At 50.1% G+C, this 24796-nt stretch overlaps 1 protein-coding gene across 49 annotated transcripts in view; it reads right to left on the bottom strand.

Annotated features, from left to right (window-relative positions):
- ANK2 (ankyrin 2) overlaps positions 1-24796 on the bottom strand; it is a 380102-nt gene that overhangs the window by 95169 nt on the left and 260137 nt on the right. For 34 of the 49 annotated variants that reach the window (XM_066383813.1, XM_066383817.1, XM_066383818.1 and 31 more), the window contains 9 exons: positions 23486-23584; positions 21507-21692; positions 21078-21101; positions 17150-17248; positions 13150-13248; positions 6660-6758; positions 5110-5307; positions 3155-3253; positions 2919-3017 (listed from right to left, as the gene is read on the bottom strand). In XM_066383813.1, the coding sequence (XP_066239910.1) occupies positions 2919-3017; positions 3155-3253; positions 5110-5307; positions 6660-6758; positions 13150-13248; positions 17150-17248; positions 21078-21101; positions 21507-21692; positions 23486-23584 (1002 nt within the window). The remainder of the gene's footprint in view (positions 1-2918; positions 3018-3154; positions 3254-5109; positions 5308-6659; positions 6759-13149; positions 13249-17149; positions 17249-21077; positions 21102-21506; positions 21693-23485; positions 23585-24796) is intronic. The other 15 variants (XM_066383832.1, XM_066383807.1, XM_066383824.1 and 12 more) reach the window with 3 other exon arrangements.

Below are 24796 nucleotides of genomic sequence, written 5' to 3'. Positions count from 1 at the left end.
GGGTAGCAACTTTTGTTGCAAATTCCCCTTCCTTGTTTACACTACATTACCCTTGTTTATACCTAAATGAGAGAGGACAGAGATAGTTTTAACCAATAATGCCCACTTCTTGACTGTTGGGCACCTCATCTTATTCAACACTGTTGCCTTTTTTTTTTTTTATCAAGTTAATTAACTGTAAGGATTGGGGAAACTTCTTCAACACCATACAAAGTGAGAATTTAGCTGGGAATCCACTGATGGTTGTGAGAACAAACACTAGCTACCAGGGCACCGCCCTGGGGACCCACCTGGTGTGGTTTTGGACTCCGGGTGCCAGTGACCATGCTGGCGCGAACATGAGTGGGTTCTTGTGAGCGTTCTGGAAAGGGGGGGTGCAGCTGAGCGTCTGAGGAATCAGTACGCCTCACAGGTGGAACAAGAACAAGTCTGGCAAGAGGTGGGTGAGCTCATGTCCAAAGGAGGGACTTCCACATCATGACCTTCTTCTCAGTGTTAAAACAGACTCCGCCCACAGCTACAGGGACTTCATTCTGCTGCCTCAGTCAGAAGCACCAGGACAGACAGCATCACACCCCAAAAATGTGACGTAGTGGCAGGCAGCACACAGAGGCGCCAGGGCCAGTCGGGGAGGGACAGGCTGACACAGCAAGCAGACAGGTTCACGCAGGGACTAAAGCTCCCCAGAGGATGGGACCTGCCTCCGTGGACTCTCCCATCCAGAGACAAGGAGGCCGCAGGCGGTCTGTGCGGGAGAAAGCCGAGCTCCTCCCCATGTAGCGCGGCCAGGTTTAACAAATAAAAAATACAGAACTTCAGCTCAGTTTTCATTCCAGACAAATGACAACCAATGACTTCAGGATCAGTCAATGTCTCTAACAAATGCACGAGACATACGTGCACTGAAAACGATCATTCGGTGTTTGCCTAAAGTTCAAGTTTAACTGGAAGTCCTGTATTTTCCCTGGCCACCCTATCTCAACAGCATTTTCTCCCTGAAGAGACTCATGATACCAAAATAAAAACAAACAGGAAAAAAGCAACAAGGAGACACGCTGAGGAGAGAGGATTCGGTCAGCAGGCGCCTCGCAAGTTTTTTGTGGGTTTTTTTGGAGGGACTTTAGGGAAAGAGTGGATAACAGACAAATGAGAGCATAAACCAGGACGGACTTCATAATGGCCAACGGGTGGGTGTTCACATTTAATAAAGCAACAGCCAAATTAGGAGTTTTTGTAAGAACCTAAGACATGTTAGCAATTTTGTTGTTTTCATTGGGTTGCCTTTATTTTTATTTGAAATCCTGCACGTAGTCCATGCAGCACTTTTTTTCTTTTTTGCAGAGGAGGTGATATCTCTATGAAGGAACCCATCACTGTCCAGTGGTTTGAAATTGGTTGGTGACGAGGCAATAAATTTAGGGTCTCCACGGACTCACACAACTGCCGTTTCTTACGGATTTTCTTTGATAATTTTGCAAGAGTCTCTCCACAAAAAAGAAATCACCTTAGGAGGCTCCCATCCAGCACCACACAGAATGCACTTGTACGGCTCATCACAGTAAGGTGATACCTTCGCCTGGTACCGCCATCTCTCCCATGACCCTGTGGGCGCTGGAATGTCACAGGAGACACACAGTACCATGGGGGCTACAGATGTCTATGCAGAGTCCCTGGTCTGCACAGGTCTCCGTTAAAAAGAGAGGGGGGTCACCTCTGAACACAAGAGGGATGATGTTCCTTCCTTCACACGTTCTAAGAAGGGACTAGAAATTAAACTCTTATCCTTCATAAAGCGAAGATCGGCAAACAATCTCGGAACTTGGGAACCGAGAAGCTCTCATTTGGGAAGTTTAGAAACACAGACTCGGTGTTTCAATTTTTGAAAATTGGTTTTATGCTCCGATTGTCAGTCGTAGGAAGAGGGAGGACCAAGTTCCTTTTAAAACTGAACGCACGCATGTCTCGTGGATTCTGCCCCTGCAGCAGGAACTTGTGCAGAAGAAACGGAAGGGGAGAGGGAAGGCAGAAGGCAGTGAAGCCGCACGTTCTGGGTCACAGCTCAAAGGGAACGACCCTGTGGATCGGTCACTTCGGCACACAGGCCGTGTTTTAACGACAAGCAGCCATGTTCGTTCGGGAGAGCTGTTTCTGCGGCATACGTGAAACCCTCAGTGTGCTGGGGGACCCGCGAGCTTCACACACATGAACATGCATTCAATAAGCAGACAAGAGTATCTGGGGGCAGAGTTTCAAGAGAGCAACAGGAAGAAGCTGAAGGGAAGCCCCTTGCCCCTGCCCACCCGCTGGGACCAGTGGGGAGGGGCTGGGGTGGGTGTTCACGGCAGGAGGCGGGTGGTCTGGAGGGAGGGCTCCCCCAGTTGGGTGGAGAATGGGGATAGGAAGGCTTCAGGCGAGTGGATACCCCTCTATGAACAAAACCAAATCAAGGCGGAAAGTCAAAAGTGGGGGGGGGGGGTTGGCAGAAAATGGAAAATTCACGTCACTGGAGCAGAGTCTGATTCTCGAGTGAGTGTGCCTAACCTGGGTCGGTAGACCCCTGGTGAGCCCCTTGGCCTGACCGGCTGTGGTCCTATCCTGAGATGTGAGATGATTAGGATGCCCCTCACTCAACCCAACACAGTGAGCCCCAAGGAGCTTCCTGCACCCCGCCACTTGCTCAGGGTCGGAGCCCAGGCAGTGTGGGAGGGGCACGGCACGTCCACCGCACTGGCCTGCAAAGAGCGGACGGACAGACGGCCACCATGCGCGGCACAGCCTTTGGGACTGTCCACCTCCCCCCCTCGAAATCCTCAGCGGAGTCCCCCCTGCAGCCTGCACTGGGCCACCCCAGGCTCTCTCAAAGCTCACCGTGAACACAGACAGACATCGGGCCAGCCCTGCACCCCAGCCATACTCACAATGTTAGTGACATCGGGACAGGCGCCGTTCTGTAGCAGCAGAAGCACAATGTTCAAGTGGCCCATGAAGGCGGCCACATGTATTGGCGTGAGGCCCGACTGCAGAACAGAGTGACAGCAGCTTTACTCCCCTGCACGGCGCAGCTCCGCCCATCGACAACTCCAGTGGAGTGGACAGGTGGGCGCGAGGGGAAGGGGGCGAGGGGGTGTCGGTGACAGGCTGGGACAGTGTCTACCTCTGTGACTGCCTGGATGGAGGCCCCATATTTCACGAGCAGTTCCATGACTTTGATGCGGTTTTTCTTGCAGGCAATGTGCAGAGGAGTAAAGCCATTCTGCGCAAAAGACAACCGGGTTAGTCGGGAGGCGTGCGGAATGCCGCTCACACCGCTTGCATGCAGGCATACGCGGGCAGTCATGCGACATGGTCACAGTTACTGTGGCAACCCTGTGGCAAATGCCCAGCTTGCCCGTGGGAGGCACGTCTGCACTGAGGCCGCATGTGTGGTGACAGAGAAGACACACGCACACAGTGACATGGGCCTGCTTGTCCACAAGGGACAATAGGACGGGGAGACTTGAAAGGTTCGGCCGTGAAAGGCTGAGCTGCCCCTGGGGGTCAGCACGTTCTTCCTGACTGGAGGCCACGTCTCTCCACATAACACCGTTCCCCTGTGTTCCCTCAAATATCCAAGAGCACGGCTGCCTCTTCAGTGAACATTGCAGTGTGGCTACTGTGTTCTTGAGGGCGAGGCCGCCACAAATCAGCAGACGTCATTATTGATATGGATAATTTTTTTTATATCTTGATGTGAGAACACGATATTAAAATTTTGATAGGTTGTATAGATATTGGCTGAAATCATGATGTTGGCATTCTATCACTTCAAGTTGTATTTCTTACAGAAAAGGTTTTCGTAAGACACGTTAACGAAAGATATTTTACAAAGGCATGATGATTACATTCATAATTATTTTGAAAGAAAGATACGAAGAATTTCTGGAATAACTGAAAGTAGGTATCGCTATCAGAGGCCAAGGAGCGTGGAGATGTCGAAGCCCTTTTGAACTTTCCACACTCAGCTAACGTGTAAGAATTGGGGAATATTAAACATTTGTTAACAAGCCCCATGCTTAATCCTTATGTGCTGTAGTGGGCACTACGCTTGTATTTGAACAATGATCCCTGTATACAGACTGGCGACCTCTCTTCCGTCAGGTGCCAATGGGGACTGACCACCCGTCAGTAGTGTCCTAGACCCTCAGTTCTTTGGAAACTGAGTGATCTTCCTTCACTCAATGACCCGTTCCTCATGGTGTTAAAGTCACTTCCCCTTGAGGGGCTATGTAATAAACCAGGTATAGCCATGTGTCTACGCAGCAGGAAAAACACTTCCGATTATTTAATCGCAATATTATGCAGCTTCACTGACCACTATCCAGTTGATAATGACTGTTTTCCTCCTTGCTGAGAAAACAGATACTCTCACATAACAGCACATACCCCCAGAACTGTTACGTGCATCCCAGGCAAGGAGGCCTAAGTCGTCTCGGGTGGAAAAGGTCTAAATAAACCTAAGATTTAACATCTGACAACAACACTCGATCCTCTTACATACTGACAGGGGACGCGTCCAGCCGACATAAACCAGGTAAATGCACAGGGAAAGGGCCTGCTTTTAGCGGGAGAATTAGGGAGAAGGCGTAAATTAGAGCTGGCCATCCTGGCGGGACGAGATTAGGGCAACACAGCGCGGAGACTCACTCAGCACTTGACAGGGGACACACAGGCTGCTGGGGACTGGGCAGCGTGCACGAGATGCCCCCGGGGCATGGGCCTGAGCTTCCTGCCGGCCTCTCCCGGTGACCACGCCGCCCGAGGGTGCCCGCTGCAAGGCCCTGTGTTCCAAACAGCCATGAATAAAGCCAATTTCCCTCGCCTTCATCCTGGCTCGACAGGGGGGCATCTGAACTCACTTTACGATCAACCCTCCGGTTGTCACCATCTACTTCCCACTTCACACTGTTCCTACTGCCAAGGGCTCCCACCTCCTGTGGCTGCCACCACAGACGTGTGCCCTGGGCCCGACCACCGCCCTGCGCCCGCGACCCCGGCCCGGCGGCTGAAGGGAGAGGAGCAGGTGCTGTGAGGGCCGAGCACCCACCATGCTCGCTGGGTCCCAGGCATTACCAGCGCACGTGCGTTTGGGTTGGCTCTCTTGTCCAGAAGGAGCTTGGTGACACGGTAGTGGCCGCAGTGGGCAGCCACGTGCAGGGCCGTCAGGTAGTCCAGCGTGACGTCATCCACAGGCGCCTTGTGCTGCAGCAAGGGCTTGACGCAGTCCACGTGGTCCCCCTGCGCGGCCATGTGCAGCGGAGAGAGCCCGTTCTGCGTGCCAAGATAAAACCACACGCCCACGTTAGTCATGGCCTTCAAGGCAGACACACAACCAGGTTGGTTCTGCATCTGTGGCACGGCTCAGGGGAGGGGACATAACCTCCATCTGATGTCTAAACGTATGGCCAGTCGTGCTTGGCAGAGACGGAAGCCAGAAAGTTTAATTTCACAATTAGGTGATTCCTAGGCAGAAACACAAATAATGTGTTTCGTGAATGACTGACTGCACGGGGCGTGTGGCAGTTCAGTTGGATCTCACGACTATCAAGACGACAGTAGATACCCCAAAGCAACTGACGGCTGTACTTAAAGTACCCGAATCCACTTCTATCCGTAGAAACCAACAATCCTTTCCTCTCTCTGCATGGATCCCCTTGCTTCTAATCGGAGAGGAGGCGGGTGAGCAGGCGGAGATGGGCTGTCCTGCACTTCCACAACTCCTGTGCTCTGACATGAGACATGACCTGGGCTTGGAGAAGGCTGCTCCCAACAGCCTTAGCCTCCCTTCTCAAGGTCAACATCAGGAACGCAAAAACAGTGGGCAATTCACTGACAACTGTCAGCCGAGGCAAGACTCACATTTTAAAGTTGAATAAATAAGCTTAAAGGCCCTGGACGGTTGGCTCAGTGGTAGAGCATTGGCCCACCATGTGTAAGTCCCGCATTCAAATCCTGGTCAGAGCACACAGGAAAAGCGCCCATATGCTTCTCCACCCTTCCCCCTCTCCTTTCTCTCTGTCTCTTCCTCTCCTGCAGCCAAGGCTCAGCATAAGCAATTGGCCCCAGGCACTGAGGATCGACCTGTGGCCTCCACCTCAGGCACTAAAAATAGTTCCAGTGTTGAGCAATACTCCTAGATGGGCAGAGCATCACCCCATAGAGGGTTTTCTGGGTGGATCCCAGTTGGGGGGCATGCAGGAATCTGTCTCTCTGCCTCCCCTCTTCTCATTCTGTTATTAATAATAATAAATCTATGTATCATTTATCATCATCTCAGAGTAGCACAGGAATTCAGTCCCTGAGAATGTAAGGTAGTCTCATCCACACACGATGTTTGCTTACAACTCGTTTGCTAACAACCCAGCCACACCCATGGCTCCATATGCAGTGACAGGAGCAGGTAAAACACAGAAACAAATGGAAGGCAGGCGTGTGCGACACCTCTCACTGCACGCGGCTGTTGCTCTAAAATAATGTTAAAAGTTTCACATACATGCCTCACGCCTAGCACACATACCCGAGTACCTGGCAGACGCATGGCTGACGGTCTATTTCAAGCAGACGGGAGGCAACGGGCAAGGGGCTTGGAGAGCCCTCGGGGCCCGCCCCACGCGGCGACTCACCTTGGTCCTCGCCAGCAGGGGGGCACCGCGCTCCAGCAGCAGCTCCACGGCCTGGTCGTGTCCGCTTCGGGCCGCGCAGTGCAGCGGCGTCAGCCCATCCTGCCAAAGAGCCAGGATTAGGTCTCAGGTCACGTCCATTTATGGTGAGACTGTGCCGCCCGCCACCCCGAAGAGAGGGTCTTCCTGGGCTCGGTCCTGGTGACTCAACAGGTCGGTGAGAGAACCGCCGTGAGCTTAGCGACAAGGCAGGAGAGAGGGAGAGTTAACCAGACGGACCACGGCAGCGAGCAGGACAGAGACAGAGACAGAGACGGGGACGGGGCAGAGGCCGGCTCCCACGGGCATGCGCTCAGGGTGACACACTGCGGCCGGTCACGCCTCGCACAGTTTGGGAACATTGCTGCACTTCAATGTCCTCCTTGCTTGGGACCCCCCAGAGATGCCACTGTCCCACTGTTTCCACAGCGGTCAGCCTAACAGAACTTTCACCTACACGTCCTTCTTTCCTTCATTTTATCCATCTGCATTCTCTCGAACGGTCACTACTTTCACCCATGTTTCTAACATGCTCCCTGAAGCACTTTAAAAAGGAAAGGGTGATTTTTTACACTCTTCTGAAGGTTTCCACACCTGTTCCCACCGACAGACGACCCAATTCTTTCTCAGAGGTAAAAACGTACGATTCTTGGCCCTGGCCGGTTGGCTCAGTGGTAGAGCGTCGGCCTGGCGTGCGGAAGTCCAGGGTTCGATTCCCAGCCAGGGCAGACAGGAGAGGCGCCCATCTGCTTCTCCACCCCCCCCCTTCCTCTCTGTCTCTCTCTTCCCCTCCCGCAGCCGAGGCTCCATTGGAGCAAAAAGTTGGCCCGGACGCTGGGGATGGCTCCTTGGCCTCTGCCCCAGGCGCTAGAGTGGCTTTGGTCGCGACAGAGCGACGCCCCGGATGGGCAGAGCATCGCCCCCTGGTGGGCGTGCCGGGTGGATCCCGGTCGGGCGCATGCGGGATTCTGTCGGACTGCCTCCCCGTTTCCAGCTTCAGAAAAATACAAAAATAAAAATAAATAAATAAAAAAAACGTACGATTCATCGGCAGCATGAAAATGGTGGGAAATACAACTGGCGCCCGAGCCTACGTGACGTCCTGCGTGGCACCTTCTGACCGGATGCATCACGGGGAGTTTCGGACTCGAGAGCAATCTCAAACACCCTCCGTCTCTTGGATTTCATTTCTCTTTGGGGCGGCAGGGCCACCAAGCAAGAGCACGTGGAAAATATGAAGCAAAACGTAAGAACAGCAGGCAGAAAGAGAGAAAATAAAATCCCGAGTCACACGCCATAAGGGGTGACTTCAGACTTCGAAAACACAAACTGAGTGTCGAAGGCGGAGAGACTGGGAGAGGAGGCAGCAGGTGGAGAACGGGGGTGCTGGGCGGCCAAGAGCAGTTTGAAGCTGCTTATTCACCCGGAGCTCTGGGCCTCTGCTTCCAGGGCCACGTCCCGGGCTCTGCTATCCTCCCCATAAATCACGTCACCCACGCTCTTCCTAATCCAGCCTCCCCAGGATTTGGAGCAGTTGCCCATCCAGCTCCAGGCTCTGCCCTTGTCCATGCCGCTGGGCGTTCAGCACACAGGCTTCTCTGGGTGGTACAGGTGGGCTCCCCACCCTCTGGCTTTGGGCTGCGTTGGCCAAGCAGCCGTCACTTGCTTCCTTTGCTGGAAGCAGCTTCTGCGGGTCTCCTATGTCTGGCTGCGTCTCCTTCATGCCAGGTCTCGCTCCTGCCAAAGCTGCCTTCCCCACCCCGGTCTCCCCTTGACCTTCAGGCTGTGACGGTGACCAGACCCGCGGTGACCAGTCCCAGGAATGCTCACTGTCTCCCCTGCGGCCCACCGCATGGTATAAACTGGTCCTTGAACGAGCTCTAGGTAAATGATCAAATTTGAGTGCCGTCTGTTTCCAGCAAGGACCCTGACTGATAATTAGTCCTTGCTTTGCAGAATCGACTTAGCTGGTCTTAAAACTCTGAATAACCAAACAGGCCTCGCCAGTTTGGGTATCTGGAAACTAGCATGAAAAAGCTGCTTTTCCAGAAAAAAAGAAAAAGAAAAAGAACTGCGTAACTACTGTCGTTTGGATGTCAAGGAACTTCAAAGTCTGCCCGAGAGGCCCGGACAGGAAGTACCGGGAAAGCGACTGGGAGGGTTTATGGCTTTGACATCGGTCCCCGGACCCTGTGGGACCCAGGGCCTCGGCTGTTCAGAAGTCATATTACACTCAGATGAGCCTGACTACCCTTGCGTATTCTTGGCGGGGGTCCCGGCGAGGTGCAGAGTTTTAGAAACTGAGCACCGAGCCCAGAGGCATGCTGGGGGGAGGGCTGCGTGTGGGCTCGGGGTCACAGAGCCCTGGGTGTGCATCTTGGGTCAGCCCCCGCGGAGACTCCTGGAGGTGGGCCTCACGATGTAGAGGATGGGCAAGGCTGTTTCTGCCCCGTTCCATGTTCGGCCAGCCTGTCAGCAAGCTGAGCAGGGGAAGGAGTTGTCTCAACATTCGCGAGAGAAGGTGGTGTGACTTGAACTCTTCTTCATTGGGAGGGGATGCGGACACCCGCACGGCACTGTCGGGATGGCAGGAGGATGTGGAACCAACCCGCAAGCACGTCGAGGCTCGGCAGGGGGGACTGGCTCTCATGCTACGTTTCCCCACGTGCTTCCCTGCCTACGAAGGACTGTGTGGATCTGAGTCCCTCCTACCAGCTGTCATAGCTCACTGCCAAAAACACCCTCATCAAGGTTTCCACCCAAGGACTTTTTTTTTTTACTTAAAAATATTTTCAATTAAATTTTTAAGACTATGTATGAAGGTTCCATTGTTTTCCACACACACACACAGGGTTCCTTCCCCTGAGTTCCTGTTTTCTTCACTAAATCAGTTCCAATCACACCACGAGGTCAATAACCCTGAAAAGGGACAGTTGGCCGACATCAGAGGACGGCGCTATCCTGCTGGTGCCCATGGTGCCCGCTTCTCCCACCACTCAGTCCCCTCCTGTTCTGTGCCTTCTGCGCAGACTGGTCCTCCAGCCGGGCCCGGGAAGTGGCGAGTTAGACAGGCTTTCTCAGACACAGCCGGGCATCCCAGGGAAATGGCCGGGCTCCTGTCTCCCTCCGGTCATCTCGTCTCTCAGAGGGAGACCTCGCACTTTCTCAGCCAGGAAGCGGCATGTTCCTCCCACGTTGCTGGAAATACGACAGAGGTGGCTTCTGCCGAGGGCTCTGCGGGGTGCCCAGCCTGTCACGTGTACACGACCGCTGGTGGCCCTGCTGTGGCTGCTTCAATGACTGAGGCTGATGACCAGCCCCACGCGTGATGCACTAATTTCTTCATTCACCCTCCTTTAATTAACATCTTCTGTATACTTCCACTCTTTGCCTTAAGATATGTATTTCAATATTTTAAACCCGTAAGCCTTATGCAGACTTACTGCCACATTTAAATAATAAACGAGTTTAAAAAAAACCTTTCATAAAAACTGAATTAGTAATATAATTTATAACAAGCTATAAAGTTGCTGTTTCAACATTAAAATGAGGTGTGTCAGACACCGTGAATACCAGGGCTCTGGTGGAAAGCTCTCCAAGGAGGTGACATCCAATCCGAGCCAATGATGCTAAACGTCTCAAAACCAGACAAAGCTGGTGAAAGTGGGTGAGAAACTTTGGGTAGATCTTCCTAAATGACTCCAAAGGCTCCCCATATTGTGTTTTTTCTCCAGATAATGAAAAGCTTATAGATGAGAAAAACAATGAGAAAGAAGACCAGGGGACATGGTTGAACAGGATACACTAAATCCAGAAAATCTGGAACTACTTTAATTGCTAGGGGAAACTGAGACCTCTAGGATAGAAAAAATAGAAATGGAAGAATATTATGTATAGTATTTTAAATTCCATACATAGAAGCTCTATACGGTATTCCCTGTAAAGACAGTCAAATACAAGGAAAAAGCACTTCTACTTTATATTTTCAAAAGACAAAGGGAGAAGCAAACCATAGTTCTTTGCTGTCGTCACCCGGTAACACTGCTCCGGAATGGGTCTCCCAGCTCCAGACCTCGTCCTTAACTTCCACGTCCGCGTCCGCCCTGATCTGGTGTGGCCTTTGGTAAGGACGCGAGTCCTTGTCGTTAGAGCTGGAATGGAAAGCACCTACTTGCTCTTAACAGCCTAGTCCTCAGAGATGAGGGAGAGTTAACTTATGGGAGGCTCGGGACCAGCGTCCAGCTTGCACGAAATCCTGGGGTCTGGGGCAGAGCGCCCAGATGAATGGCCACCAATGTCCAATCCCGTGTCCAGCGACTCCACGTCCGCCATGATGCAAGTACAGAAGTATTGACTCCATGAAAACCAGAGCTTTTTTTTTGCAGAGGGGGCCGGTGATGACATGGGTGCCAGCACCCAGCCAAGCCCAGTCACCTGGGTGCCACGGACTCGCACCCCTGTGAGTACGGGGAACTGGTCTGTCTTGTTAGCGGCTGTATCGCTGGGGTTCGTGGCAGAACCGCTGTGTGTTCAAGGAGCAAATAAACAGAAGGTGCCCCCGGTGCCCACACTAGTGCCCAAACCCGCCCTCACTGCCCCGGTGCCTGAGTGAGATCCATGTTCTCGGCTGTGTCTGAAGGCGACACTGGAGAGAGCCTAACCCGGCAGGTCCTGCGCTTAGACACCAGGGCTTCCGCGTGAGCGCGACGTATGCAAGGACAGCAGGCCAACGACAAAGCCGGCGCAACCGTCCGTTTCTCTCTGTTTCTCGGCACTTCATCTGTGAAGGTGCTCTGCCTTCACCTAGACCTCAGCTTTTAAATCAGACATGCAAGTGTGCGTGGGCGGGGCTGACTGGAAGTCTTTGAAAGAAAGCAGCAAACACTGGATGATCAATAAGGAATATCATGAAGGAATACTCAGTCATGAAGGAATTCTCCAGAAAAGAGGTCATACAATGAGCGTGGATCCCGAGACACAGGCTGAGAGAAAAGTACTCTGTGTGGACAAAGTGCCGTCTTTGCACGGGCCCTCATCTCCCCGGAGATTGCAAGGGGTGTGTGAAGAGAGACATCCGCTAGCCAGGCACTTGGGGGAGGTTCACCAGCTCCCTCCCGGCTGTAGACAGAGGGAAAAGGTGCACCGGAGTCTGCACGCCCACAGCGCAGCACGGGTAAGGCGTGCTGGGGGCAGAGACCATGGAAACACAGGGTCCAGGCATGGGGCAGTGCCGCCACTTGGGGACTCCCAGTGCTGACGGGACACGGGCACTCAGGACGAAGCAACTTCGACAAAGGAGACCGGGAAAGCCACGTCTCCTGAGGTCACCAGAGACCGGGATGCGGTCGGGGCTGACACAGTGGCCCTATGACATCAGGACTCCTTACACTGAAACCCCGGAGACCTCATGATGTGTGAGGGAGCTGAACGTGACCTTCACTGGACGGGACCCTAGCTCCCTGGCCTGGGACAGAGCACCATGAGGGACATACATCTCTCTACCGCCTCCACGCACTTCCCACACCGTCCATTCCAAAAACATTCACAGGGTGGAAAAGTGTTCAGGTCTGCTCCAGGGGACCAGGACAGAATGGCTCATTTCATGTTTAAACCAGGAACGACATATCATTTTGGTATCGTGTCAAAAACAAACAAACTGTGAGGAACTACATCATGTGACCGATCCCACGTTAAATAAAATGATAATAATACTACCTCGGAGCTAATTCTCACACAGCCGAGGAGGCAGGGGCCACTGTTCGCCTAAGTCCAGATACGCTACGTAAACGTCCAACACGGCACAGCCCACGAGGAGGCAAAGCGGGTGGGAGTCATCTGTCTGCCCTCAGAGCCCGCACCTCTCCCACCCGTCTTGCTGCTTACGTGTTGGGAGTGTGTAACCGCTCAGTGGTTTATCTTACTTCACAAGGTCAACAGGAATGCAGGAAGGGCACCACCCCAACCCGGAGGACACCAGCCAGCATAGAGTAACTGCCTGCTAACCAGCCAAGCCCCCGCTGGGCTGGTTCAGCACAACCGCGTGAGGGAAATGCTTTGGCCCCAAAGCGTCAGCGGTGAAAGCCGTTCAACGTGGATGAGAGTAGTATCGTGGAAAAGGCACACTCTCCTACTAGCTTGACACTCACAACCGACCGAGCCATAGAAGCGAGAGCCCAACCCTTTGACCTTGGTTCCCAGCAAGTTAGTCAGCAAGGACCTGAAGACCCAGGGCACGCGAGTGTTTTCCTGGGCACTCGTGAGAAAAATATTCATTCTCCTTTTGCAAAGTGACGCCTTTAAGTATCGTCTGAGGTCTGAATAAAATCCCAGAAAGCCCACGTCCCCCAAAACACCCGCATTCCCGTGTCTAGGGACCAGCATTTCAGGGCGCGTGAACACGGAACCAGAACATGGAAAGTCACCGCGGCAGGAACCGGAGGTGCGGACAACTCACCCTGGTTTTGGCATCGATCTGGCCTCCGCGGTCCAACAGGAGCTTCACCATGTTCGTGTTCCCTCTCTTGGAGGCCACGTGCAGAGGGGTGATGCCATTCTACAGGGAACAGGAGACAAGCGCTGGTGTGGCTGCATGGGGACCACGGGGAGGCGGCCCGGAGGGGGAACCCGGCCTGAGCTCGCCATCGTGAGAGAAATAGAGCTGTGTGGCTAAGTCACCAGCTACAACGTATGCACTGAATGTGCACCCCTGACAGTCGAGAGCCCAGGGAGCACTTCCTCGTAACAGAAAACAGAATTTCAGCTTCTCCCGGGGACAGAGCCCGAGTCCAAAGCACATCCCTCTTGTTCCAACCCCCGTGCACTTAAAGCATCCAGAGGTTAAGAGTTTCCTATGCTCAAATACAGAATACAAATATACTTGCTAATACCCAGTGGAACATGAGTCTTAGAAACCCCTTCAGAATAATTCTGTTCAAAGGTAACACAGTGCAGAAGGCGTCCAACAACAAACACACTGCATATATGAATTATATGATACGTACTGTACTGACCATCACATATCATGTCAAAGATACAGACCTGATTTTTTGCATGTCATAATTTTTCAAATACTGAAATATTGCATTTACTTGCTCTTCTTACTATGGGTGTGCTACACACATGCCTCTGAGTCTGTTACGACTCCTGCAGACCCCATAAATGAGACCCCATAAATGAGTGGTGTCCACAGTGTCCTCTCCTACAGCCCTACTCATCCCTGGGGACTCAGCCGTGGCTTCTTCCATGGAGTCCATCCATCCCTGTCATGTGTGGTCTTCCTCTTTCCCTGCAGCCTTCTCTGTCCCCAGCATGACTGTCTTTCCCATAGAACCTGCCTTCTCACCATGTGCCCAGGTAGGACAGCTTAAGTTTTGTCATTCTGCCCCAGTGAAAGTTTCAGGGTTCATTTGCTCTGAGACCGGGGTTCTCTGCAGAGCTCTCCTCAAACACTGTATTGAAATGAATCCGTTTTTCCTTATCAATCGTCCTCACTGTCAGACTTTCACATCAGTGCATGGTAATTGGGAAGACGAGGGTGTGGATGGTCTCACTCTTGGACTCCAAGGACACGTCTGTGCTCCTGCTGATCTTCCCTAATTCTTCCACTGCTTCCCTTCTGAGTCTCAGCCTTCTCCTGATTTCTTGGCTGCTGTCTCCGTGGGAACTGAGGACAGAACCGAGGTCAACAACAGCTCTAACAATGTCAATGTCTTCATTAGCTATGTTGAAGTTGTGCATTTCTTCTGTCTTCCTGATGTTCAGATGCAGTCTTACTCGGGCATGTTCTTCTCACGTTTATCAGAGGTTTCAAATCATGGCTACTCTGCCCGTGAGAGGGTGTCATCTGCACAGCTGACATCATTGATTTTCTTCCATCAATTGTGACTCCTCCTCCCTCCGAGTCTATCCAGTGTTTCGTGTGACCTGTTCTGTGTGCAGGTGGAACAGCCAGTCTGACCCCTTTCCTGACAGGAAGCCATCCTGTCTCTGTGTTCTGCCTTGTCCATCGGCCGGGTGACATGCAGCACCGTCAGGCGCTGAGGCACGCCCATGACTTTCAGGGCAGCCCCCACCCACAGCTTTACATAAACAGGACAGGGCTTCCCTGTGGTCCAGAAACAGAGACCAAACTCCTTCCAGGATTCTCTGTGGCGCTCCACACCCAGGGAAGGCTGGCGATGAGGTTCGAGTGCCTCTTCCTTTTCTGAAGCCGCGGGAACACCCAGAATCTGCTGCTCCATGTCGGGTCCACGCAGAAGCCTCTGGTGCGTCACCCTGAGCATTATCACTGCTGGTGCAAGAAGTGACAGTGACGGCCCCATGGATACTGTTCTGTTCTGGCCTCCTCTTCTGGAGATGAGGACATACGTGAGTGTTTCCAGTCTGTAGGCTAGGGGGTTTTATTTCCATATATATTGACATATGACATAGTCTTGTTAGGATTGTGACAGGTTTGGTTTCTGTGACTTGTAATAATTCTATCAGTGTCCCATCTAAACCCCCAGTGATTGATGTCTTCCTAATACTTTTTGGGGCAGTATCACTCATCTTTCTAGAACTACAGGCTCTTCCTCATAGGCATCTTCTCCAAAGGTTTTTTTTTTATTATTATCCTTTTGTCTCTTCTGTGCAGATTTTCGCTCGAGCATTTCTACCTTCCCTTCACCGCTCCTGGTCAGAGTGCGTTCTCCGCTCTCTGTCAGTCAGCATTCCTCGTCAAGGTCTAAATTTCCCTTTTATCTCTTGAGTCTTTCGGAAGAGAGCCTTTATTTTCCTTTTTAGTTCCCTATCTCCCCACTGTGGCCACCACAACAGTTCTCTCTCATCTCCGCGCGATAGTCACTGAGACGCTCCCAGCACGTGGGATTCTAGCCCCACCCTGGTCACCTGTCAGTTGGCCTCACGCCCACTTCTGACCATTTTCAGGGTTTCTCCCGTCCTCTATCCTGAGTTCTCTCTCCTGTATTGCCTCCTGATCTGCCCTTCCACTGTCTTCTCTAATCATATTTCCAGTTTCCATTCACAGTTGTCTGGTTCTCGGTCGATCACGTTTATCCGTGCAACTCTGTTTCTGTTTTAACTCCAAACCCAACGGAAAGGCTGTTCACGTGGCACTTGGCACTACGATTCCTGGAGTGCCCTCACTCGAATGTCTGACGTTAACGGCTGGCAGTCGACCCTCCAGCCAGCTCCTGGTCTGTGTGGCAGAGAGAACACAGCCTCTCCAGCTCCCGCTCCAACAACACAGCTGCTGTGATTTCTGTATCAGCCCCTGGGATGATGTCCGCGTGCACGGACGTCTGTCTGGTTGTCTGAAGCGTGCGTTCGGGATGACAAGTGGCTAGTTTTGCAGAACCTTCCTCCTCCCAACTGATCTCTGCCCACATTTCTGAGCCCCAGTTCAAATTTTCTGATGACGTGGGATTCTGCCTCATTTCCCACTTCTGTGTTCCACTCACCCGTAACGACCAGCATGTGATGTGTTGCTGGTGTGTGCTCAACTTCTTCTTGGACTTGTGTGTGAAGAATGCTTTCAACTTCCCCTCCGTTAGCCTCTGTCATGAGGCACTGACGGCATGATGGTTACGTGAACTGGTTTTCCTAGGAGCATGACTGATACCTCTGGGTCAGACCTGGCACTGTGGCCCCTAACTGCGGGCTCTACGTCTTGCCCCAGTGTGAAAGTCCCCTCATTTCTTCCGAGTCTGTCCTTTCCAGGGTAGAACACCCTGGAGTTGACTGAGCAGAAATGTCCCAATTCCAGCTGTCCTAGCTGGCCCCCACCCAGCCCTGCAATGCTGAGACGGTCCATGTCTCACCTTAAGATCGCCAGCTCGCCCCAGTTCATGCTTCCTGTTCCAACGGGACGTGCTGGGGGGGGCACTGAGCTCTCCTCCCCTTGTGCACGTGGCTACTCGCGATCCTTCCTTATTGCACCACGTTTGTATCTATCATGTAAGGGGTATTTCCAACAAAGCTACCGCTGAACTTGTAACACAACATGGCGTCTTTTTATGTGTCTCTGCCAGACTCTTGATATAAGCAAATGCTCGACTCATTAAAAAGGGATTCCCTGTCAAACTGCGTGCCCTATGATCCTCATGAAGACACTGGAGAAATGTTACACGTTTTCTAGTTAACGGTTTAATGATTTGTTTATGGACTTAGAGCTATGCGTTCACAATTCATGGCATGATCTTTAAACCTAACCGCTCACACTGACGTCGGAATCAATACTCCCCTTCACTGTTACAAATGATTTCTGTGTGTGCGAGATCACGCATTCTTATTTTTCACATGCTGGGTTGTGATGACTTCCTGCAATTTGAAGAAAGAAAACTCGAATAGCTCTAGCCCAGAGCCGAGTAAGAAAAAATAAATACATAATTAGACCCTGACTGGTGTTCTGTTTTACGACAGAGCTAACTCAAGTGGGAAAGTACTCTCATCCGTACCCGGGCCGTGAAGTCCACAGCGGCTCCGCGGTTCAGGAGGAGGGTGGCCACGTTGACATTTCCGTAGTGGGCGGCAATGTGCAGGGGGGTGAAGCCACTCTGTGGAAAGCAAAGAAAAGCACAGTTGGTGAAGCGTTCCCATCTATATGCAGCCATCCCGGGCTCATGAGGTCGGTCACCGGGTACCTGTCCATCCAACAGGTGAGCCACACGACCCAGGTCCTAACTGCTTTTATCTCCTAAGACTTCAAGTTCAGTGCTATGAGGTGGTCAGTAACTGAGTCTGCCGACAGATCGATCCATCGCCTACATTCCTTGGTGTTCTTTCTAACGACCTTCGCAATGAATGTCTCTATTTATGAGGATTTGCTGTTTCTACAAAACCAGGTTTCTGGAGTTGGTTTTTCTTCAGAGGAAAAAAAAAATCATATGGGCCCTGGCCGGTTGGCTCAGCAGTAGAGCGTCGGCCTGGCGTGCAGGGGACCCGGGTTCGATTCCCGGCCAGGGCACATAGGAGAAGCACCCATTTGCTTCTCCACCCCCCCCCCCCTTCCTCTCTGTCTCTCTCTTCCCCTCCCACAGCCAAGGCTCCATTGGAGCAAAGATGGCCCGGGCGCTGGGGATGGCTCTTTGGCCTCTGCCCCAGGTGCTAGAGTGGCTCTGGTCGCGGCAGAGCGATGCCCCGGAGGGGCAGAGCATCACCCCCTGGTGGGCAGAGCGTCGCCCCTGGTGGGCGTGCTGGGTGGATCCCGGTCGGGCGCATGCGGGAGTCTGTCTGACTGTCTCTCCCCGTTTCCAGCTTCAGAAAAATACAAAAAAAAAAAAAATCATATGATTAAAACAACCTAACGTTTCTGCCGTGGCAATAATGTAATGATGAATAAAAATGTTTCTCCATAGAAAAACTCAAAATTAAGGCTTTTAAAAGGTGGCTGACGGCAGAGGTTGGCACTGTCTGTTTGGAATTATGAAATGCTGTGAAGATGGACAGTTATCCCACATTGTAAAGCCTTCTCGGGATCGCCACCCTCCTGAACAACTGGGTTTAGTCTGACTGTTGTTATAAGAAAAAAAAATATTTTTAAACAAATTAACCAATAGGCTTGGCATCAATATAAAGATGTAAAATAAAATAAAAAAGCAGTTGAACTTCAATTTAAATGTTATTTAAACCAAATTTTATCAATAAAAATATGATTGCTATATAAAATCAAATAAGCAGGTTAAATCAATTATTTGGGGCATTAGAGAACTGTTATTCTCAGAATCTTTAAAAACGAGTTTTAAACTTTTAAATGGAAAAAAAGGATATATATTTTTTTCATTTCTTTTTCTGATTAAAAATTAGTTAGAAAGGTTTTCCATACAATAGAAGCATAGTAATTTCTATTATAAATATTAAAAAATGCAAAGCTAGATTACCCTTGCTCTCAACTCCCATATGTGCCTTGACCTGGCAAGCCCAGGGTTTCAAACCGGCAACCTCAGCATTCCAGGTCGACGCTCTTTCCACTGTGCCACCACAGGTCAGGCTGTAATTTTCATAATTTTATTACTTAACAAAAGATTAGCGAAAGAATCAAGATTGCTCCTAATAAACTGGTTATTGGTCCTGAATTCATGAGGTCATTTTGTATCGTTCTCTTTTATTTGAAATGAACTTTGATGTGTATAGTATTGTTTTTAAAAATACCATTTGAATCACAACCATGACTTTTCTATTCACTCAACACCTAGGCTTAGGTGACTTTGCTTTTAAAATGGCCTAAATGAGCTCTCAGATTCCAGGGCGTGACAGAAAGTCCTCTGTGCGGCCAGCCAACTTAGCTGCAAGTAATTCTGACTGTCTGGAAGCAAGACACAAAGTAATAATAACAACCATCCATCCAAATCCCACCCTGAGGTCGAGATGTTATTTTGTGTCTACCTGACGCCAAATACTCATGTCAAACTAGACGGGGGTAAAATCAGTGGACAACTTGCTGTTACTTTATAAAACATCAAATTTTTGTAATTTAGGGACCAACTATATGTTTTTCTCTTCATGCAATGAAGATGTTTTCCCTTCATATTTCCTGTCCCCCTGACCGATTCTGACTGTGTGTCTATCATATGGGTTATAGTGCAGTTACAGAAAGACAAAGTAACTGCCAGTGAATCTTTTCCAGATTAATCAAACGTGATCATACTATTTTTCTCACTGGCAGAAATCAGCTAACCTATTGTCCAAGGCATCCTCATGGCCCACCGTGACCACGGCTCCACCTGTGACTTCCAGGGGATGGGGCAGGGGGTGCTTCCCTGACCAGATCAGCGTGGAGGGGGACGCAGCTCACCTCTCACAGGTCATCTGTGGAAGGGCTCTTCATTGTTATTCAGGGCTTCTCAAAGAAATACGTCTAACTCTGTGTGAATCTACCCAAACTGCTGCTTCCCACACCATGTTCAGAGCCAATATTGTTTGCAAAAACTGTACCTTAAACAGTCACCAAAAATCACCTAAACAATGAAAGGACTAAAACCAGCCATCATGGCACCAGTCAGGGGCTCCAGTCGTGTAGGACGTGTCCGTGCACATGCCTGTTCCTTTCATCTTGGACTTAACTTCTGTGCACACAGATGGAGAGGGGGAATGATCTGAGTAATCCGGATGTGTTTACATCTCAGTGGGTACATTTGCTAATGTGCAAGATGTGAGGCTTAGAAATACCCTGCTCTCAGTAAACACTTAAGTGTGAATGCTGGGCCCACACCCAGTGTTCACAGGACGTCAGCCTAACTGAAAACCAGCTGACGCCAATGGGCACTCGCCTTTGAGTGTAAGTTTATATTTACAAGACAGTTTCCACAATGGTTGTTAGGGCCTCTCGGAAGTAACAACAGTCAAGGTGAGGCCAATAAATACCACACATATACACACATACATACATATACATACACACACATACACACACATATATATACATATATACATACATACACACACATATATACTCACACACATACACACATACTCACATACACACATACACATACATACATACAAACACATTCACATACATTCACACATGCATACGCACATGCATATACATGCACACTCGCACGCACACATACACACATTCATATACACACATACATACATTCACATACATGCTCATACACACTCACACATACACACATACACATACATACTCACATGCATGCATATATTCACACACATACCCACACATGCATACACGTGCACATACATATACATACATTCACACACGTGCATACACACATATATATATACATGCATACATTGCACATATATTCGCATACACACATATACACACGTACACTCACACACACACTATATAAATATATTTACTGAGAAGCATCTTGCCGGATGTTCATACTGATCAGTGTGACTCACTGTGGTGAGCAGAAAATAGATGACCTCAGGACAAGGGTTATAAGACTCTTGCTTTGCTCAGGATATGGTCAGTGTCATTACTGATTATATACAGTGTGGTAAGAAAGGCATATAAAAAGGGCGACTGTGAGCAGGTGGAAGGGTAACATTCCACTTTTGACGAACTCAAACCTGAGAATCCTCGCTCAGAGACTCAGAGATGAGGTCACCTCTCTTGTTGGCGAAATGTAACTCACTCAGAAGAGGTGCGCCCTATGCTAACACCTACTTAAATAGTGCCACTGACTAATAATGCCTCCAATATATGTTACATTGAATTATCCAGTTCCTTTCATTATGGGAAACATTCTCAAATTAATTTCCTGACAATGGACATCCCAATCATTAGTACAAACTAGTGAACGTTTATTCTAACTGGGCAAAAAAAAAAAAAAAAAAAAAAAGGAAAAGGAAAAACTAAATAAATAAATAAAAGAATACAAGACACACGCCAGTGTGAGCACGGTACTGTACCTCAGTCGTCCTATTCACCATCATCTGAAGCAGAGTGTTGTGAGAGAGAGAGGGAAGACGTTAACACATCGCAAGTCAAGCTGACAGCCCCCTCGTGGCAACCGGACCACTATTCCAACATGCTGGATGCGTTCGACAGAGACCCACAAGCTATACAATACGAGCAAATCTTTCTAACCCTGTTTCTATTGTTTTTTACTAGAAACGGAATAAATAAGCAAATTTCTAAAAAGCTAAACCTCATGTGTAAAGCACATTATTGATCATTCTTTTGTTCACTGCACCCGTCAGTCGGTCCCCTTCCTCCCGACACGGATTTCTCTCTCCGGACAGGCTGCGTTACAACGGCACCAGCTCCCCCCTCCCAACCCCCTCAGGAGGCCTGGCGGCCAGCCGAGGGGCCCGCCTACCCGCCTGCCATGTCTCTACCTTGGACTGCACGTCCGCATTGTGGTCGTTCTGCAGCAGCAGGGCAGCCGACTTGGTGTCGTCCTTCCTGGCCGCGATGTGCAGGGCCGGTAGCCGCACCTTGCCTTTGGTGTCGTTCTCCAGGAGGACGGCCACTGCCTGGTTGTGTCCTTGCTGAAGGGCCACCGCCAGGGGCGTGAAGCCATCCTGGGAAAGGAGAAAAACACAATCTTCCTTCACCTTCTGGAAGCGTGGGATGCAAGCAATGATCAGACTGACCAGCAGAGCTAAAGGTTTGATTCTTCTGTGAAGACTGCGGTGGGCGATCGCCTGTCACCATCACTGGCCGTGCTGTGGAGAGCACGCAGGTAAGGCTGTTGCCCCACCGGAGTAGGGGTTTCTACGGACGAAGCCACCCCTTTTCCTAGTGCAGCGGGGACACACACTTGCAAAAAGGGCCTTTCCTTGCCGACGTGTCTCTGTCACGGGGATGTTTGCTCCTTGGATCCTGTGTGCAGCTTCATAAAACCAACCAGCCTTCGGCATCCTTACGCCAAAGAGGCATATTTTGGGGTGACAAAAATCCCAGGTGACACACACATCTATAGGCAACACAACGTTACCACGGCTACCGGGTCAGTGAGCCAGGGGAATTTCCAGCACCACGCAATGACTCCCTGGGGCCACAGCAGCACACGTGGTCATCCCCGACCTAAAGGTCGTGACACAGTGTCTATGTGTCTGCTCTGACTGTGCTCTGCAACCGGCGAGAGCCCGTACTACGGGAGCTTGGCCTTTTGTTTTGCTCGGAGGCAGGCACACCTGACAGCTCAGGACCGAATCATCAAGTGTCCCACCCTCAATTCTGCTAGATGGTCAGGAAAAAGAGCACTGAGTTCTGAGAACGGCCCTTGAGGCCACAGAGCCCCCCCGCAGAGAACTGTGCCTTGGGGCTCCCCTCCTGCATTTCCTTCTAGTCTGTACTTCATGGGAGAAGGGCCAATATTTGGGATGATTTCTTTCGAGGCCTTCCATAAGCCACACGTAAAGGAAACCCCAATTATAATGTAGTCATGGCGTGTGTCACCGTGTGTCCATGCTATTTGCTGTAATTATGGGACATCTCAAAATTTTAAATATTTCTTTCCAAACACGAGTTTCACTGCCCGTACTGAATGGTTTCATCATCATCAGATTTTTTTTTAGAAGTGTTCACAGTCTCTCAATTAGGCATTATTTAATGTTTGCAAATGAGGGCTGCCAGTGGGGTCAGGCCAGGTCTTCAGGCATGTTCACTGTGTTGTACCTGAGATAGTAGAAGACATTGATCGTAACCAGCCATAAAGACTTCATTTTTACAGATATGTGCAAAGGTCTGTGCACGTGTGTTTCTTCATGATCATTCTGGCTAGCCGTGGGGGGTGGGGGGGCACGTTAAATAATTAAGTTCATGTATGTCCGGCCAGTAAAAATTCAGTTTATTCCTTAAAATGGTTAAAAACTGAAACGCCCAGCACTGGAGTCAGGTGTTGCCGCTGTCACAGATGCTGCCGCACGATCTCCCTAGGAGCCGCTTGTTCAGTGACGTGGCTGGTCCCCGTAAAACTGCGCCGACATAAAGACCTACGCATTACTGCCAATAACTTAAACTTGGTTCCTTGAAAGGGCTGCATTGGAGCCCAACAAAAATAAAATCCTGATGGAAAGAAATGGGCAGAATGTACTAGAACCCAACTGTGGAGGAGCGTGGAGTTCCCTGCACCCAGGGCGTACTGACCTGACGGCAACATGACTGCACGTCGGAATGAAGGGACGACTCCCAAATCGAGCCATGAGCTCGTGGACCTGCGTGGGCAAGCCCTCCCCTTGGGGCCAGGGGGGCGGGTCATAATGGCTACATTGGAGGGCCGGCGCATGTGGTTTAGACAGCAGCGAGGCCACCTGCCCAGCTAGGGTAGGAGGGCACTGGACCCTGGCACCTGTCCGGCTAGCAAACTCACCTCGGTGGCCGTGCTCTGATTAGCACCATTTTCCAGCAAATATTTTACAACATCGATGTGGTTCTCTTGGGCGGCCATGTATAAAGGAGTGAAGCCATTCTGGGGACAAAGGATCAAAGAGACACGGTCAGTCATTCGGGACACTTCAAGCGGGAAGAAGAGCTTAAGACGAAGAAGGAGAGAATGCTGTGTGGAGTGAACCTCTGAAATGGTTCACATACCACATTCCTCATGCTGGAGGGTGAAATGTGTGCATGTCCTCCTATAAAACTAGACAAGTTCAGAGTGCACCAATGCCCACACACAAGTCCTAAGAGAATGAGACAGGGACCCAAGAGAGACAGTTACAGTTCTTGTCTTCATTTTGGTCAGGGATGCACACTTCTCATCTCTTAACACTTGCTTGTTAAGCCAAAGATATGTAGTAGCTTAATATCTACATATCCTTAATCTATAGAACCCTCTCCACATATGGTGTCTGAAAGAGGATTCGTATTCTATCATCTATATCTATCAATCCATAAGCTATTTAAACAGACCACCCTTATCCGGACTGTACACAGTTTCAACATTAGCATCTTTAAAGGGATCAATTATCGCTCATTCCACCATCAGCCAAGAAAGACTGCAAGTGTGATGGAAAATTTTTAAAAATCTGTGCTTCAGTGTTCTGAATGAAGTAGCTTGGTTGATGGTGATCATCTCGTATCTTTTTCTAAGCCAGTTAATGAAATTGTACGGTTCATTAACTCTTACATTATTTACCAAAATCCAGCCCCAACAGCAAGCCTGAAACAGTGGTAAACGACACCCATCCTCACGGAGCCCTTACTGTGGTAACACTGTAACATCCTCACATCATCATGGATTTAAAAATCACTGAAATTTTGTAATGAGTTGAACACGGAAGTTTAAGTCAGTGCATTTTTTTTCATTTGACCCTTTGTAATATGTAATTCCTCATCACACAAAACTTATGGAAAAAAAAAGAAAAAAATGTAAAATAATTCATAAACTCTCAAATCCAACCATTCTTTAAAAAAAAAAGTCTCAGTCTGAAACATAGTTTGAGAGTTCCCTGCATTTAAGGAGAACAGGTAAAACACAGAACAAGATGGCATGGGTTTTCAAAAACTTAAAGAGGGGAGAAAAGGAACTCTGGAACGATTCCTCTGTAGACACAGCACACTCATGGAGGTTATTCAATGTGGCGAAGAGCCAGCAAGATGTAAACACAAAAAGAAATGTTTAAAAACTTGATTGTGAAAGACCATCTGCAGGCTTCCAATGGGGGAGAAACATTTAAAACTG

This window comes from Saccopteryx leptura, chromosome 1 (genome assembly GCF_036850995.1).
Source record: "Saccopteryx leptura isolate mSacLep1 chromosome 1, mSacLep1_pri_phased_curated, whole genome shotgun sequence".
Classification (NCBI taxonomy): Eukaryota; Metazoa; Chordata; class Mammalia; order Chiroptera; family Emballonuridae; genus Saccopteryx; species Saccopteryx leptura.
The sequence above is the reverse complement of the archived record's forward strand: the minus strand, read 5'-3'. Positions and strand labels throughout refer to the sequence as shown.